Here is a 15,313-nt window from a genome sequence, read left to right as displayed (position 1 = left end):
TTTACTCCAGAAACTTGTTGATGTGAAAATGTCTTAGAAGGACTGGCAAACATGTTGAAAAGAGAAAGGACTGTCTGAATTTGAATATACACATAATGCTTGAAAGTGAGCTTTAAATAAAAGGTTAGACTGACAAACTGGGAATAAGTATACCTGGGAAGTTGGTCTGTGTTTCTTTTCAAGTCTGATAATTACTTAAAAATAGAAACACAATTCCAAAAAAAAAAGGCCAGTTTATGTTATAAGAGCACCAGGAAAATAATTTAAAGGTAATTAACCTAAATAACAAATACAATTATGAGCCATTTTTATAATTTCATAATAAATTGTAAAAATGAATCAAGATAAATGAGATATATTTTAAAATCTATATCTTGGTATGCTTAAAATGTTTATACAAGGGGACTAGAATTTTTTTTACCATCATTCTATATATTCACTAATGTAACTGCAATGAAGTCCCTTTAATAAGTGTTTCTGGTTTGAAATTAACTACAGTGCTCACAATATTTAAATTAAAAAGATGAAAATAAAAATATGTTCCCTTACCCTAGTCTATTCCACTTTATATGGATGAGTTACTTGGATTTCTTTAATGAGCACACAAAAGACCATTACTTACGTTTTTTGTTTTTGTAATTGAGTTCTTTCCTCTTTGGTACTGTCCCAAGGAAAATAACCCAGAAGAAATTTCCATGCTTGTTTTCTCAACACATGACTAAGTCCCTGAAGAAAACATGCATATTAAACACATTTGTAAAAAATGAATGCAATACTTTAAGTTCACAAAACTTGCACATAAACAGAAAAACTACTATTTAAGAGATAGTTTTATATAGGCATACGTCATTTTATTGCACTTTGCTCTACTACACTTCTCAGGTATTGCATGTCTTATTAAATTGAAGGTTTGTGACAACCCTGTGCCAAACAAGTCTACCAGTGCCATTTTTATAACAGCGTTTGCTCACTTCATGTCTCCACGTCACAGTTTGGTAATTCTCCCAATATTTCAAACTTTTTCTTTACTATTGTATTTGATATGGTGATCTGTGATCAGTGATCTTTGATGTTATTGTTATTATTTTTTTTGTTTTGTATTTTTTTAATTAAAATACATACGCTGTTTTCTTAGACATGACGCTATTGCACACTTAATCGACTTAATACAGTATAGTGCAAACATAATTTTCATATGCACTGGGAAATCAAAAAATGTGAGTGACTCGCTTATTTGCAATAGTCACTTTACTGCAGTAGTCTGTAACCGAACCCACAATACCTCCGAGGTATGCCTGTACATAAAAATAACTCAATTCAGTAAAAACTACCTTGTTTTTGACTTCCAGATTCTGAAGATGTAAGCAGCCGCCAGAAAGCGTAAACAATGAAGAGTAGACTGTATAGCAGACAGTGGAACTGATTAGTCTTTCTAAACCCAGTCCTTACTACATAAGGGAACTACCACTGAGGAACACAAATGCCTCCTTCACATGACCCACAGAACTTCAAGTAAGAAAGAATACCCTTCCATAGGCTTAATGGTATATCCCTCCAACCCAACCCTCAGGGACATCACAAACACCTCACTCTGTCCTACACGGATTTTAAGGCAACACTCATCAAACAGGAGTTCATCTCTCCCACCTCCCAAAAGAAAGTGAAAACTTGAACACCAACAGTTTAAAATACTAAAGTAATTACCCCTCTAAATATCATCTGCTTCATATTATCTACATTTAAAATTCTTCCTTCAGAATCGATGTTCTTAGTCCATTCTTCCAATGATACTGGCTCTCTCCTTTGAACAACAGGTCGTTCGCCCAAATCAATCTAAAACAAAAAGATAAGCAATAAAGAGTACACCTTTAACAAGTGAAATGAAATCAAGGTATACAGAAACTAAAACTAAAATACTATTACTCAGACATTAAGTTCTAACATTTCTAATATTTTCCCTTAGTTTCCAATATTTAGTTTATAAACTGCAATAGCATTCCATACATTTTACCCTCCTACTAAACACACAAATAACTGGGTTATAAATTCAGAAACAAAAAAACATTTGTTGTTTTGGGTTTCAATTACGTAAGTACAGAACATTCAACACGTAAATTCTAAAACAGACCCTTCACACTAAATGGTATGCTATATTATTAAAAAAGAGTATTATTCCATTAATCATATTTAAAATTAGCTTTTCTTCCAATCTAAAATTTGTAGCTCTCAGAATTGATTCATGATCCATTAGCTCTACTTGGCCTTTTCTACAGGTTTTCATTCAATTAATAGATGTTGGTAATTTTAAAATGCCATTTGCAAGATAAGCCCTTTAATTAAGTACTACAATTTAGATATTTTATAATGTTCTAACTATGTGCAGCCTAGAATTGTAGCAAATTCAAGTCTTGCTGAGCATATATAAAGATTTACCATAATTCAAGGCCAAAATTCATCTTACTTAAAAAAGAAAAGATTCACATAAGAATAAAAGCCCACGAGTAGTGTCCTGACTAGCTGCCTGTGCAGTGTCTGAGAAAACAAAAATTAGGAAGAACAGAACTAGGGGCAACATGCAAGGCTTACTATTTACTCACTGCTATACACTCAATGAAACAAAAACCTGTTCATTATTATCAAAAGGTAATCAAAGAAAGAGATCCAACACTGATGAACAGAGAAGTAGTAGTTGATGAAGAAGAAACCAGGAATTTGGTGGCAGGACAAGCATTAGTTGTTAGATATATTAGTGAGCAAAAGTTATAAAGGATTGTGAGAAGAGGCAGGTATGACCAAAATTGAGTTTCTATTTCTATAACATTCAGTACACTTTAAAAAGCATTTCTCCTGCTAAAATACAAGAGCTATATTAATATAAACTCCACTCACTCTTGTGATGACTTCAAATCCTGGTTCTTCTTGCTGATTTATCTTTAAACCTGGAATAGCATCACTAAGAAAATCTGCCATCTCTGAAGGTGGTCGTTGATGTGCAGAAGGATCGCTGCCTCTTAAACTATCAAAAATGTAGTTTGTGACTTTGGAAAATCCTACCATAGTGGCTGTATAAGGGTCCTTTTTAATCTTCTATGCAGTAGAAAGAAAAATATTGGCAAAATTAATTCAGATAAAGAATAAAAATACCTCATGACAGGCAAAAGGGCAAAGGTTTTTAAAGGGGGGGAAATCAGAACTAAAACAGAGCGTTCTAAGATTATTTTAAAATTTTATTTTTTTCTGGGAAGAAAAATTTAAATTTTCTAAGCCAATTTTTTCATTTGGTTAAAATAGTACATTAAATAGCAAGCTATTGCTACTGATTGAATTGCAGATAAACACATGATTTGCAGGCTTCATTCAATCTGCACACACCAGAAATATCTGCAGTGCTTACTTTCCACTGATGGACGGCCCACAACAGCTTTCTTCTCTCTAACAGTCCTGCCTTCACAGAAAAAATATTTCTTGAAGTGGGCAGTACCACACTAGTCTAACACAAAATATTTGATAGCTAAGTTTAAACGCTCACAATATTTAAATATTAGCTGACATTTTAATCTAATTATATAACTGGTGAATCATGCCAACAAGAGTAATTTGTTCTGGACAGTGCTGTCCTAGAAAAGTTTTTCTACTGCTAGAGTTACTTCTAAATCCCAAACTGCCTGCTTATTCATATTTAGCAAAAATAGTTACTTCTTAAAGGTCTATCTTTAAAATGATTATTTTCACAATAAGAAAAACAGTTCCCTCACTTTTTATTTTAATCAGTATTTAGCTCTTTTGTCCTCCCTCCTAAAAAGTTCCCTCTTTATCTTCAGAACCAAAAAGAGATACCATGTGGGACAAAGAAGCACTCAAACATTTGTTGAATGAATAAGTGAATAAATGAATGAGTAAACAAAAATGTCATTAGTTTACATAGCAACCTGAGTGAAAAATTATCTTTATCTCTGCCTGTGTTAAGGGCACATTTTTAGCCAAATGCAAGAATATACTCAAATACTTTAAGAGGAATTAGACTAAACTGACCACAAATGAACCAACTTAAACATCAAATAAAAATTCAAACCAGATTTTTGCATAAGCTTATCACTGATTAATTCGAAGTGGCTTACCCAGTGACTTTTCACCTAATCAGTGCAAGCTATGATAATAAAAATCTGATGTCCAATTTCAATTATGATAAAGGGGAAAATTGCTGTAAGAGTAATTAAGAACCAAGGAAGCTTCTGAGTCTTACAAACAATATGACACATATTATTCTTTCTATAAAATTACAGAGAATAGTTCCATAAGGTTTACACATGCAGACACTTGCCTCATTCTGTATAATCTCTGAGAAAGTGAGGGGTAGGATGCGGTCAGACAAACAGATTAATATAAGATAGACTAAGGAAACATACTTGTATTATACCATATGCTGGTTCATCAAGAAGATTTTCAAAAGACTGTGAAAGACTCTTATTCTGACAATTCACAAGAAGTGTTCTTTTGTCTTGCGGAGATCTGTAATAAAAAGAAGGGATTTGTAGAAAACAGTAGCACTCCGCATCAATGACTACCTAAATAATTACTAATGCACAGTTATTTTTCCGTAACAACAACAACAAAAAAACCTTAAATGTCCAGTTCTAAAAGTGTTTCCCATTAATTCAATATTAGCAAGTACTTACTATCTTAAGTGAGTTCCAAAACTACATAAACATTAAATATTAAATTAACAAATATAAAAGGGATAAAGTATATTTTTATTCTAGGTAAAGCCAAGAGGACTAAATTATAATGAACCCAAACTTTTGTTTAGAATTATAGTAGAAAATTCTTACAAATATATCTTCCATTATAAGAATATATCTTCTCTTATAAAGAAAGTTGAAACACACTTTAGGATTCATCAGTATATATAATATGTACACTACAGGAAAATGTCCTATTTTGAAATGGTTTCCAACTTCACTCCACAGCTTGGTAGTACTGCAATATAAGATGTTAAAAATACAAGATACAATGTCTTAATTATTTGTTAAAGATTATTAATTATGCCAACCATTATTATAAACACACATGGTTGTAATGTACAGTTCAGGTACAGTATATTTTTAGTTCTTGCTTATTGAGCTCCGGACATGTTTTTCTCCACACTTCCTAATAACTACAGAATAAACAAAATGCTTTCCAAATAGACATCTAATTTGAAGTAATCAAATGAATTATCCAGTCTTTTTTCTCTTCAAAAAGTTTTATAATTTAGTAAGTCAGCTGTAATAAATCCACAACTTTTGTGTTTAAAAACAAAAATTAAATGCATTATTTTGCTGCTATCTACTTCTAGTTTATTATAAATGTTTGAGATAAGAACTTTAATAACAGTTATCTCTTCTCAATTCTAACATAACAGGATGCAACAGCAATGCTGGGGGGATATGAAATCCAAAACAGGATCTTATTCTTACTTAGAAACAGCACTCGATCATCAAAGACAATAGTAGCTGAATAAGCCCCTTAGCTTCTTAAAAGAGCTAAGGTTGAGTCATTTGAAGTAGGAAGAAAATAACTTTTTAAACGTTCAATTTTCATTAATCACCATTTTTCTGAACATCTTCTGGGGGTCATGCTTATTAACATGAAGACCTATAGGTTCTCACAAGGCATTTTTTAATGATAGGTCAACTTGTAAACATAGCACCAGAAAAAGAAAAGTAACTAGTATAGAAACATATTTTTTTCCTAACACAGTGCTGCTGGTGCTATGGTTATTATTTTTTGTTTCTAAAAATAGATTAAGTCAAATTTTTTCTTTAAACTACAAATAAAAAAATGATCATGAAAGTCAAAACACTGGCTATGCATGCTGAAGGGGGACACATACGCAACCTTCAGTTATCTGTGCCCAGCCAATTATTATGGCTTCAGATCTAAAACTATGGTCACAAAGCTGGAGATGGGAAGAAGAAATGACTGCTCAACCAACAAAGAACCACAGATACTTTTTTACAAAGGAAGGATTTCTTTTTTTTATACCTAATGCTCTGTGATGAGGGGCTGGGGGAAGTCACATTAGACTCGGTTGACACTGAAGAAATCAACAAAACATTTTTTAAAGTATATCAGTAAGAGGACAGGTAATAATGTTGCTAAGAACTTCAGAGCTCACCAAAAGGAGGGCTGGCATTCCAGAATATTGTTACATTTCCACCTGCCAGGTTACCACACTGATTTAATCTGGGAAGATTAAATATTATATTTATATATTCTGGGGATATTATGGATTCTGGGAAGTTGATCACTCATGACAACATTATTCAAGGCTTTCAAAAACTCATTGCAGCAGTAAGATAGAACTTTTAATGATGCTAACATCAGCAATTCTATTAGATCCTACTAAAGGGCTTAAAGAAAACCATTGTCTAATATCACAGCTACAGACACATAACTACTAAAACTTCAGAAGTACTTTGGAGTGAGCCTCTCCCAAAAGCTTCACAATTCAGAAATTATAACAGTTGAAGAATTTTTGTGCACTGAGATGTAATAGTAACTATTTTATATTGCCACCGAGAAGACCAATATGGAAAGCTAAAGAAATAAATAAAAATATCATTGCAAAAGATATAAAGCCAAAAAGGTTAATAAAAAGTACAGAATATTTACAACAAAACTATATAGTTTATTCCCATCCATATAATTTATACATATATATGTGTGTGTATGTGTATGTATATATGTATGTGTGTGTGGATATATGTATCTCACAAAGGGAATAAATGAGGGTCTAGGACCTCATCTCATAAATGACTGGTGCTATAAGATGATACAACCAACTTGGCTTTTTAAGGAAATATTTTACTGCTTGGATATTTATGTATTAGTTTTAAAATGGCCCAATATATAAAATCATTTTAACAGAACCAATAACTTTCATTCATATCCTAGCAACCAACTTGGTTCCAGAAATGTAACAAAAATGTATCTGTGGCTCATTCTTTTACCCAACTGAATACCATGTTCTAAATGGTGATAAGTCAAAGAACACTAAAGAATATCAATGAATAGGACAATTTGTTTATCCCAGTAGATAAGAAAACCATTTGAGAAATAATAAGCCTCAAGAAGCTGGCCTATTTTGCACTGACTAATCCAGTTAATGAGACTGAAAGAAGGAACTGTGCATAGTTACCCAACCTTTACCTCGATCTTTCAAGGCTGCACATCCCTAGCAAATCTGCAATTTCTGTTTGTCTGTATGGTAAGACCCTTAATTCGTTATAGGGACTGTTAGGAAGACATCATGGCCACAGGTGCAAGCCACATTCTTCAATTTAGGTTAATCAGAGAAAAAAAGATAATGTGGTCTGAATCTCCCTCTATTGATGTTTTGAACTCAGAAAACACAAGAAGGATGACCCAGGAACAGAGTGGCTGGGATCCCAGCGAAGCTGCTGACACCAAGGTTTTCCTGGTCTACCCTTCTTCTTCCGGTCTCCACAACAATCTGCGACCATAGGAACATGACTCTGGAAGAACCATTTTGCTTAGGATAACTGCTCCAGAGACAGGAAATGATACCTAATAAAGTAAAAAATGGGGGATATTTGGGACTTTTCATTTCTTTGGACTTAATTGTGAATTCCATTTATTTAGATCGTAAGTAATGAACATAAAAAACAAGAACCTTTAACATCTCCCTAAGAATCTGATAATGGAAGGTGGTTTATACAAATATGGGATTTATTTTTATACTGGTGACTGTTTATCTAGAATATCTATATTCTACCACCTGGACTCAGCATATATGACATAATGCAGTTGGGCATAATTTATGATGGGAAAGAGAATGGGGGGATGCTTATTTTCTGCCAAGTGTACAAAGGGGCCTTCAATTGGGGATAAAATATTTGATGTACTATTCTTACACATTTCAGACTATTCAGGGGGCAAAGAATAAACTGGCCCCTCAGTGTCACAGGAGAATACACAATGGAGAAATGGCTGGTACTAAGGATGAAGCTTTTAAAGCTCACTTTACACAGCTATCTCCTCTCCCAGAAACAGCCACATCCTTGGTTGACCATAAATGTAATTAAGCCTAGTGGGAAGAGAGGAAACAGAGTGTAGGAAGTCAGACTCCTCTGCTAGATTCTTCTCTTTGACCACGTCATTAAAGGCTATAATTAATCACATGCTTACATTCTATCCCATTTTATCCTCTTCTTAATCTCATTCTCTCTCAGAGCTTCAATTACTACTAACACACACACACACACACACACACACAAACCTACATATTATCCTATTAAATGCTCTCATCGTGCTATATCCCTGATTCATAGTATTTATTACAGCTGAAAACTCATGATTTTTTGTATAAGCGATCTTTTTCTTTTCTGCAATAGTACAAACTCCATGAAGACAGACACTATATCTTTTTTGACTAACTGCTCCTTTCCAGCACTTAGTATGATGTCTAGAACACAGTGGGTCCTCAAAAAAAAAATACTTGTTGAATGAAAATGTAGAGAGAGGGGAACACCATTCCCATGGCTTCTTATTTCCAGGTGGAAATATGCACTCCTATTAAATAAAATCTTCACAGGGACACATCTGACTGCTGAGATCAGGAAAGAGTAAGGTGAATGCATGGCATAACCCCTTCCAGGCTCTCTTTATCTCTTGGATCTGCCTGCCAACAGAGAAGGTGGTTTCTAGTCTGCTCTCATTCATGTCATAAGTGGTCTGCCCTCACTAGGGAGACCTGTGGTTGTCCAAAAATGATAACTGGATGACTTCAACATTAATTTGGGCTGAATTATTATGATGCTACATATCTAAGCCTAACCAATACAGAAAAGGAAACATAGTTTCACTTACAAACGTCATTAAAACATCACCAACACATATTTAAGGTACATATTCTCTTATAAGCACCTAAGTAATTGTTGAGTCTATCCTTGAACCCATCCAGGACAGAAAACTCTCTACCTCATGAGCTAATTCCTTGTAATTCCTACCCCTCGAGTTATTTCCTTCTAGTTTATCTCTGGAGTCATACAAAACAAATCTAGTCTATTTCTTTTAACAATCCTTTTGAAATTATTTGTAAAACTGGTAAGTACCATGCCATTTATTCATTCAACTAAGATTTACTGAACAAATGGGCCAGGCACTCTGGCTAGGAATTTAGGAGAAAGTGTAAACAAGATAGATGCAATCCCTGCCTTTATGGGCTTATATTCTAGAGGAAAACGTAACAGAAATAAACAGACAATGATTTTATTCTGTTAAGGGCCATGAAGGAAGCAAACAAGAGAATGAGAAAGCAAAAAGGAATGGGGGTGGGAACCTACATTAAATGGGAGACTAAGCATCCAGAAAAGCCCTTCTGAGGAAGTGACATTAAACTGAGACCTCAGGGATAAGAAAGGGAGAAGAATATTCTAGACAAAAGAAATACATATAGGACCCTAAGACAAGAAAGAGTTTAGGGCATTTCAGGAACTGAAAGAAAACCATGTGGCTAGAATATAGAAGAGAATGGCATGAGATGAGGTTTAAGAAATAAACAGAGCTAAGATAGGGCAGGCCCTCACTGACCATAGTAAGAAGCTTGGGTGTTTTTTTTGTTTTGTTTTGTTTTTTTGCGGTATGCAGGCCTCTCACTGCTGTGGCCTCTCCCGTTGCGGACGGAGCACAGGCTCCGGACGCGCAGGCTCAGCGGCCATGGCCCACGGGCCCAGCCGCTCCGCGGCATGTGGGATCCTCCCGGACTGGGGCACGAACCCGTGTCCCCCGCATTGGCAGGCAGACTCTCAACCACTGCGCCACCAGGGAAGCCCAGCTTGGGTTTTATTTAATGGTTCACCACAACTCCTTCAAGTTAAATCGCCACATCCCCACGTTTTTCATGATACCATTTTGATCCCTCTCATTACACTAGCCATCTTTTTCCACGTAGTATAGTTAGTCTAACACATCTAAAATCTAAAATGCAGTGTTTAAATCTAAGTGTTTAAAACTAAGAGTTCTCCAAAATATGATCTTATCAGTACAGAGTAGAGAGGGACTACCACTTCATTCTAGATACTATGCTTTAATCAACAGTCTCAGAATGAATGAGCTCTTCTGTAACAGTTACATCACAACACTGATTGATACTGAGCTTGCTATGATGCTAAGACCCCCAAGTCTTTAACAGCTGCTATTCAACAGCCAAGCCTTATGCCCCAGTCACGATAAATGCTCCTCCTGAAATCTACTTAACCCCGTAGGTGGTAGCCTATTCACAGCTTCTCACTTCAAGATCCAAGACCCACATACTACCAACCAGATCTGACTTTATGATTACAGGTACTAATCAGCATGCCTAGTGCCAGCCAGAGGTGGTCAACATGGTAAGGGAAGAGAATTTCATGCCGAAAAACATAGAGTCAATATCTTTCAACTTTTGCATTACTCCTAGCTTTATATAATCTACATTTAGGCATGACATTACTCTATTAAAGTGAGGACATTATTAATGAAGTTAACAATCATCCCTACGATTCCCCAAACTAAAAATCTCAACTTCTCCCTTCTTTTCTCCTCCACATATCCAATCAATCACAAACTCTAACACTAAATATTCCTCCAACACTTCTTTCTTGTCACTCCCCTAGTTCATGCTACTACAAGCTCATCTAGATGACTGGAACAACCTACTAACATGATTTACAAGATCCTTCATGCTCTGGCCTTAACTCAGCTCTTTGGCTTCATCTTTAAATCTTGTACCCTCCCTTCCCCCACTATGCAGACCTGTGATACTGAACTACTCTGTTCTGTGATTACGTCGTGTTTTACATACCTCCCTCTATCTAAAACATCTCTCCGTCTAAATATCTCCTTCCCTTTCATGCTAACGTTCACACAGTTGTCAAGTCTCAACCTAGATGTTACCTCCTCCAGAAAGTCTTCCCTGACCCCTACCCAACCCCCAGTCTGAATGAAGTATACTTCCTCCCTTCCTGGTACTTCCTCCCTTCCTTGTACTTCCTCCATCTTATTTCTTGAGTTTATTGCTATTTACTGGTCAGCATCTTTCACAAGACCATAAACTCTCAGATATCCAAGAACATGCCTGTTTTGTTCACTACTAAACATCAAACAACCAGCACAGTGCTCAGAACTTAATAGATACCACAATTGTATTTGCTCAGAGTGAAAGCGAGAAAGAGTATGTGTGTACAAATGCACATGGGTAAATAAATGGAAGACACAAGATTTCTGGAAAGTGAGAAAGCCCTAACTTCCACACTTACAATAATTTTATTTAGATTTGTCTGACTTAAATTTGTAACATTACAAATGAAACTCTATGTTTAACAGAAACTACATAATAAAAGATAAAACTGGTAAATATATAATCCATAAATTATTGATGTATCATCATTCATTTGAATGTGTATTAAAATACTGAACCATTCTTTTCTTTAAAACACTAATAAGGTGATAAGTTGCAGTTCCAAATTACTAAAATGGCAAAATTTTATTCAGTCACTCATCCAAAGTAGTCAATATTCCAGAAAAAACAAACCTGCTTGAGCCCTAATATGCACATAGGTCACTGATACCCAATGACAAGTAAAAATAGTTTACCTTGGGACCATCACAACAATCCGGTTTTGATAAGTAGGAAATAATTTGATACTTACTCACACAATACCACATATTTTTCAAGAGAGTCAATCAGTAGTTTGCTATCTCCTTGATGAAAGTGCAGAGCAGGGAGAACGACGTCATCCTTTAGACAGAATACCAAATACGACCAGCCCATACCCTCTTTGTTTTGCTTGATTGATTTCAGGTCTGTCAAACTGAACAGGAATGACCATTTGCTTTTCCCATTTCTATGACTTGGAGCATCTTAAAAACAAGAAAGTGGGGCAAAATATTTTTGTTCACCTTTTTAAAAGGTACTGACAGCACTCTTCATGACTGCCTAACAGATATTTGTTGAACCTAGGGAACAACTACAGCACTGATATTACCATGGCTTCTACCTGTATTAGAAATGGCTACATACATTTTCTTAAAAGAATAGTTTTTAAAATAATTATCTTACTGTATACAAATTGAAAAAAATACTATCCTTATTTAAAATATCAGCTTTGCCCCAAAATGATCATGGCTTTGGAAGCAAGCAGGCCAGACTCAAACTGCAGCACCACCATCTTACTAATTGAATGATTTGGGGTAAATAATTGAATCTCTCTGAGCCTCAGTTTCTTCATCTGTAAAATGGAGATAATTATACTTACCTCCCAATGTTATCCTAAGAATTAAAAGAGATAATACTTGTCAACTAATGAGTACAGTGCCAAGTATATAGTAAATATTCAATAAATATTCATCTTTTCCACTTCCCTCAAATACAAATGGCATGATGCATTTGGAGAGGCATTTAAAACAAAACAAAAAAAAACAAAAACAAAACCAACCTTTATTCCTCACTTCCTTTTGGAATTATTTTTACTAGATTACATTGAGTGAAGGTAAAAGTATACCAGTATAAAAAGTAAGGGGGGAAAGTGGGGGTGTGTGGGATGAACTGAGAGATTGGGATTGACATATATGCACTATTGATACTATGTATAAAATAGATAACTAATGAGAACCTACTGTATAGCTCAGGGAACTCTACTCAGTGCTCTGTGGTGAACTAAATGGGAAAGAAATCCAAAAAACAAGGGGACATAATGTATATGTATAGCTGATTCACTTTGCTGTACAGTAGAAACTAACACAACACTGTAAAGCAACTATACTCCAATAAAAATTAATTTTAAAAAAAAGTAACATTAGAGTGAGTACACAGACAGACATTTGCAAAAACCCAAAGAACAGTGGGGAATTGAGGATGTAAAGGTAACTAAGTTGTGAATGCTTCAAAGAGAATAAATACATTCAATCTTCCTGCTAAATCAACCTTCTACTAAATTAAGACCTCAGTTCAAACCAAACTATAGCTATGTAAAATAAAGCATTTCCTAGTGTGTGTGGGCTGTTTACAGAAGCTTAAAATCCTAGGTTTGTGAATAATATTGCAATTGATAACAAGCAATGTAAAGATTATCTATTTAAATAAAAACTTAAAGAACAAGGGAAAAAAGTTATCTAATACTTATATTTAATTTCTAATCTAAAAATGTTATTTTACTTGAACATTTTAACGCAGACTTAAGCATGTCATGTCTCTGAAATTTTAAAAGACCTTTTCTCTTATGTTACTTCCTAAGAAGTGTCATACTATCCTGTTATTGAAAATCTTTATTAATTCCATCCCAACACTATCAATTCCACAAAGATAAACTGCATAGATAATATCTGCTTATAGAACTTACTCAAAGGGTAGATCAGTCAGTACTGACCTGCATGTATGTCACCTTCCTATATAGTCAGAACACTACAGCTCCATCACCTCCAACAAAATCTCCTAAACTGACACAGAAACCTACAGCTTACAGAAACCTCTACCTGGCAAGAAATGTAGACACCATTACTCTTTCATGGACACTAGCAAGTTATCATTTGAAACAAAGTCCAGAAAGGCTAAGTAACTTATCTATGCAGTGCCCTGCCTACTTCCACACCTGTTCAGACGGTGAACTCATATCTAAGGCTGATACCAGATTAAGTACCACGTGCTCACTTTACGACACATCATGTTTCACTGCAATTTATATTATAGAGCTCATAACACCATTACAAACTAATATCAAAGTGAGAACAATTCTAGAATTCCAACATTTTATGAATCACTTAAGTGTGAATGCACCTGGACTACGTAGAAAGGATACATACTACTAGATTATCTGCAAAGACCAAAAATATTTTCACAGCAAAACAGCAATGAAAAACCAGATACGATTTTTTATCTTAAATTCCACAAAAAGTATTTAATAAAAGTCATGCAAGAAAATCATATGAAGGATATTAAATAATATATGCAGGCATATCAGAAGTTTGCACATATTCAAATGTAAAAATTTTACACAGATTTTTCCCTTGTTAATGGAAGAGACACACATTACATATTAAATACAAAAGAAAATTCCTCACACACTTCCTCACTTAAAGCTCTGATAAACAATGAGACAAACATTACAAGTCAATCCCAGAAGTCCCTTTTCTAGAGTATAAGCTTCATGAGAACAAGAACTTAATTCTGTTCACAGCTATATCCCCAGTGCCTAGAAGAGTGACTAGCAGATAGTAGGTAGTCAAAGATGTGTTAAATAAATGAATAATCTACTAACCAAGTCAACAGAAAAGTAATCTGCAATTTGGTCTACCAATAATAGCTAACCAGAATTAGAAGTTGTTACAAAGGAAAACTAACAGAATCCAACAGTTAACTCAAAATTTCCTTCTTTCTCCTTAAACAAAGGTAAATAAAGCTCATTAGTTCTGATGAACTTACTGTGTTACCCAATATATGTAAAAAATAACTCCAACACACTGACGTGGGAAAAATGGCCATAACAGCAAAAAAGTAAACAAAACAATTCAGTAAGTCTCCATATGTCTTCAACAGAATTAACAGCAAGGACGTGACATTTTATCTGAATGGGTTTCCAGAACATCACGGCAGTCTGCTGTTCTGGGAAGATATATTTTCAAAACATTTGATCTAATATATAAAAACAAAGACTTAGCAGTATATTTAAGAAATATAAAGTTTAAAAAGTCTTCAATAGTTCATTTTTTTAAAGGTTTGTCCCCATTTTGCTCTGTGAATCACAAAAAAGGTAAAAAATGTGAAGTTTATAATAATAAATAAAAATTTTATTTGAAAAAATCCTTTTCAAAAACGTAAAAAATTATGGCAGAAATTTAAATTCTGAAACATCAAGATTAGAAAATGTCTTCTTTAAGAAGGAGTTTTGATGAAATATGATTGGATGAGGTAGACAGTCTAGGATAAGATGGGATGGAATGGGATGAGATGAAACAGAGTAAATGTACCTTCATTAACTCCTTGTTCTGTTAAATATGTGCATGTGTATGCACACTGGGCCATACTGTGCAATGTGTTTCTTACTGCTATCATAAAATTTTTTAAACAGTGGAGAAAAGAAAGAAAAAGAAATGTGTCCTTAACTTTCAATAATTACTAAATAAAGGCTCTTTACAAGGCATAATGCAATGCCAAGATACATAAGCAGTATTTAGATCTGTGGGTTTTTTGCTAAGCTACACAGCTACACAGAGGTTCTCAACTCTGCACACTAAAATAACCAGGAGAGCTTTTGAAAAATACAGAAAAATAGGGATG

General features: G+C 34.5%; 1 protein-coding gene across 3 annotated transcripts in view; it reads right to left on the bottom strand.

Moving 5' to 3' along the window:
* Positions 1–15,313, bottom strand: part of TBC1D15 (TBC1 domain family member 15) — a 66,387-nt gene that overhangs the window by 23,195 nt on the left and 27,879 nt on the right. For 2 of the 3 annotated variants that reach the window (XR_003791168.1, XM_029205926.1), the window contains exons 5-10: positions 11,691–11,901; positions 4,407–4,509; positions 3,395–3,445; positions 2,890–3,087; positions 1,705–1,833; positions 623–726 (exon numbers count right to left, since the gene is read on the bottom strand). Coding sequence is in view for 2 of the 3 variants with exons in the window: in XM_029205926.1 (XP_029061759.1) it covers positions 623–726; positions 1,705–1,833; positions 2,890–3,087; positions 3,395–3,445; positions 4,407–4,509; positions 11,691–11,901 (796 nt within the window). In the remaining variant the exon portion in view is untranslated. The remainder of the gene's footprint in view (positions 1–622; positions 727–1,704; positions 1,834–2,889; positions 3,088–3,394; positions 3,446–4,406; positions 4,510–11,690; positions 11,902–15,313) is intronic. The other variant, XM_029205927.1, reaches the window with a different exon arrangement.

The sequence above is a fragment of the Monodon monoceros genome, unplaced genomic scaffold (genome assembly GCF_005190385.1).
Source record: "Monodon monoceros isolate NGI ecotype Baffin Bay Population unplaced genomic scaffold, NGI_Narwhal_1 Super_Scaffold_6, whole genome shotgun sequence".
In the NCBI taxonomy this organism is placed as follows: Eukaryota; Metazoa; Chordata; class Mammalia; order Artiodactyla; family Monodontidae; genus Monodon; species Monodon monoceros.
Note: the sequence above shows the minus strand (reverse complement) of the source record. Positions and strands in the feature narration are given on the sequence as shown.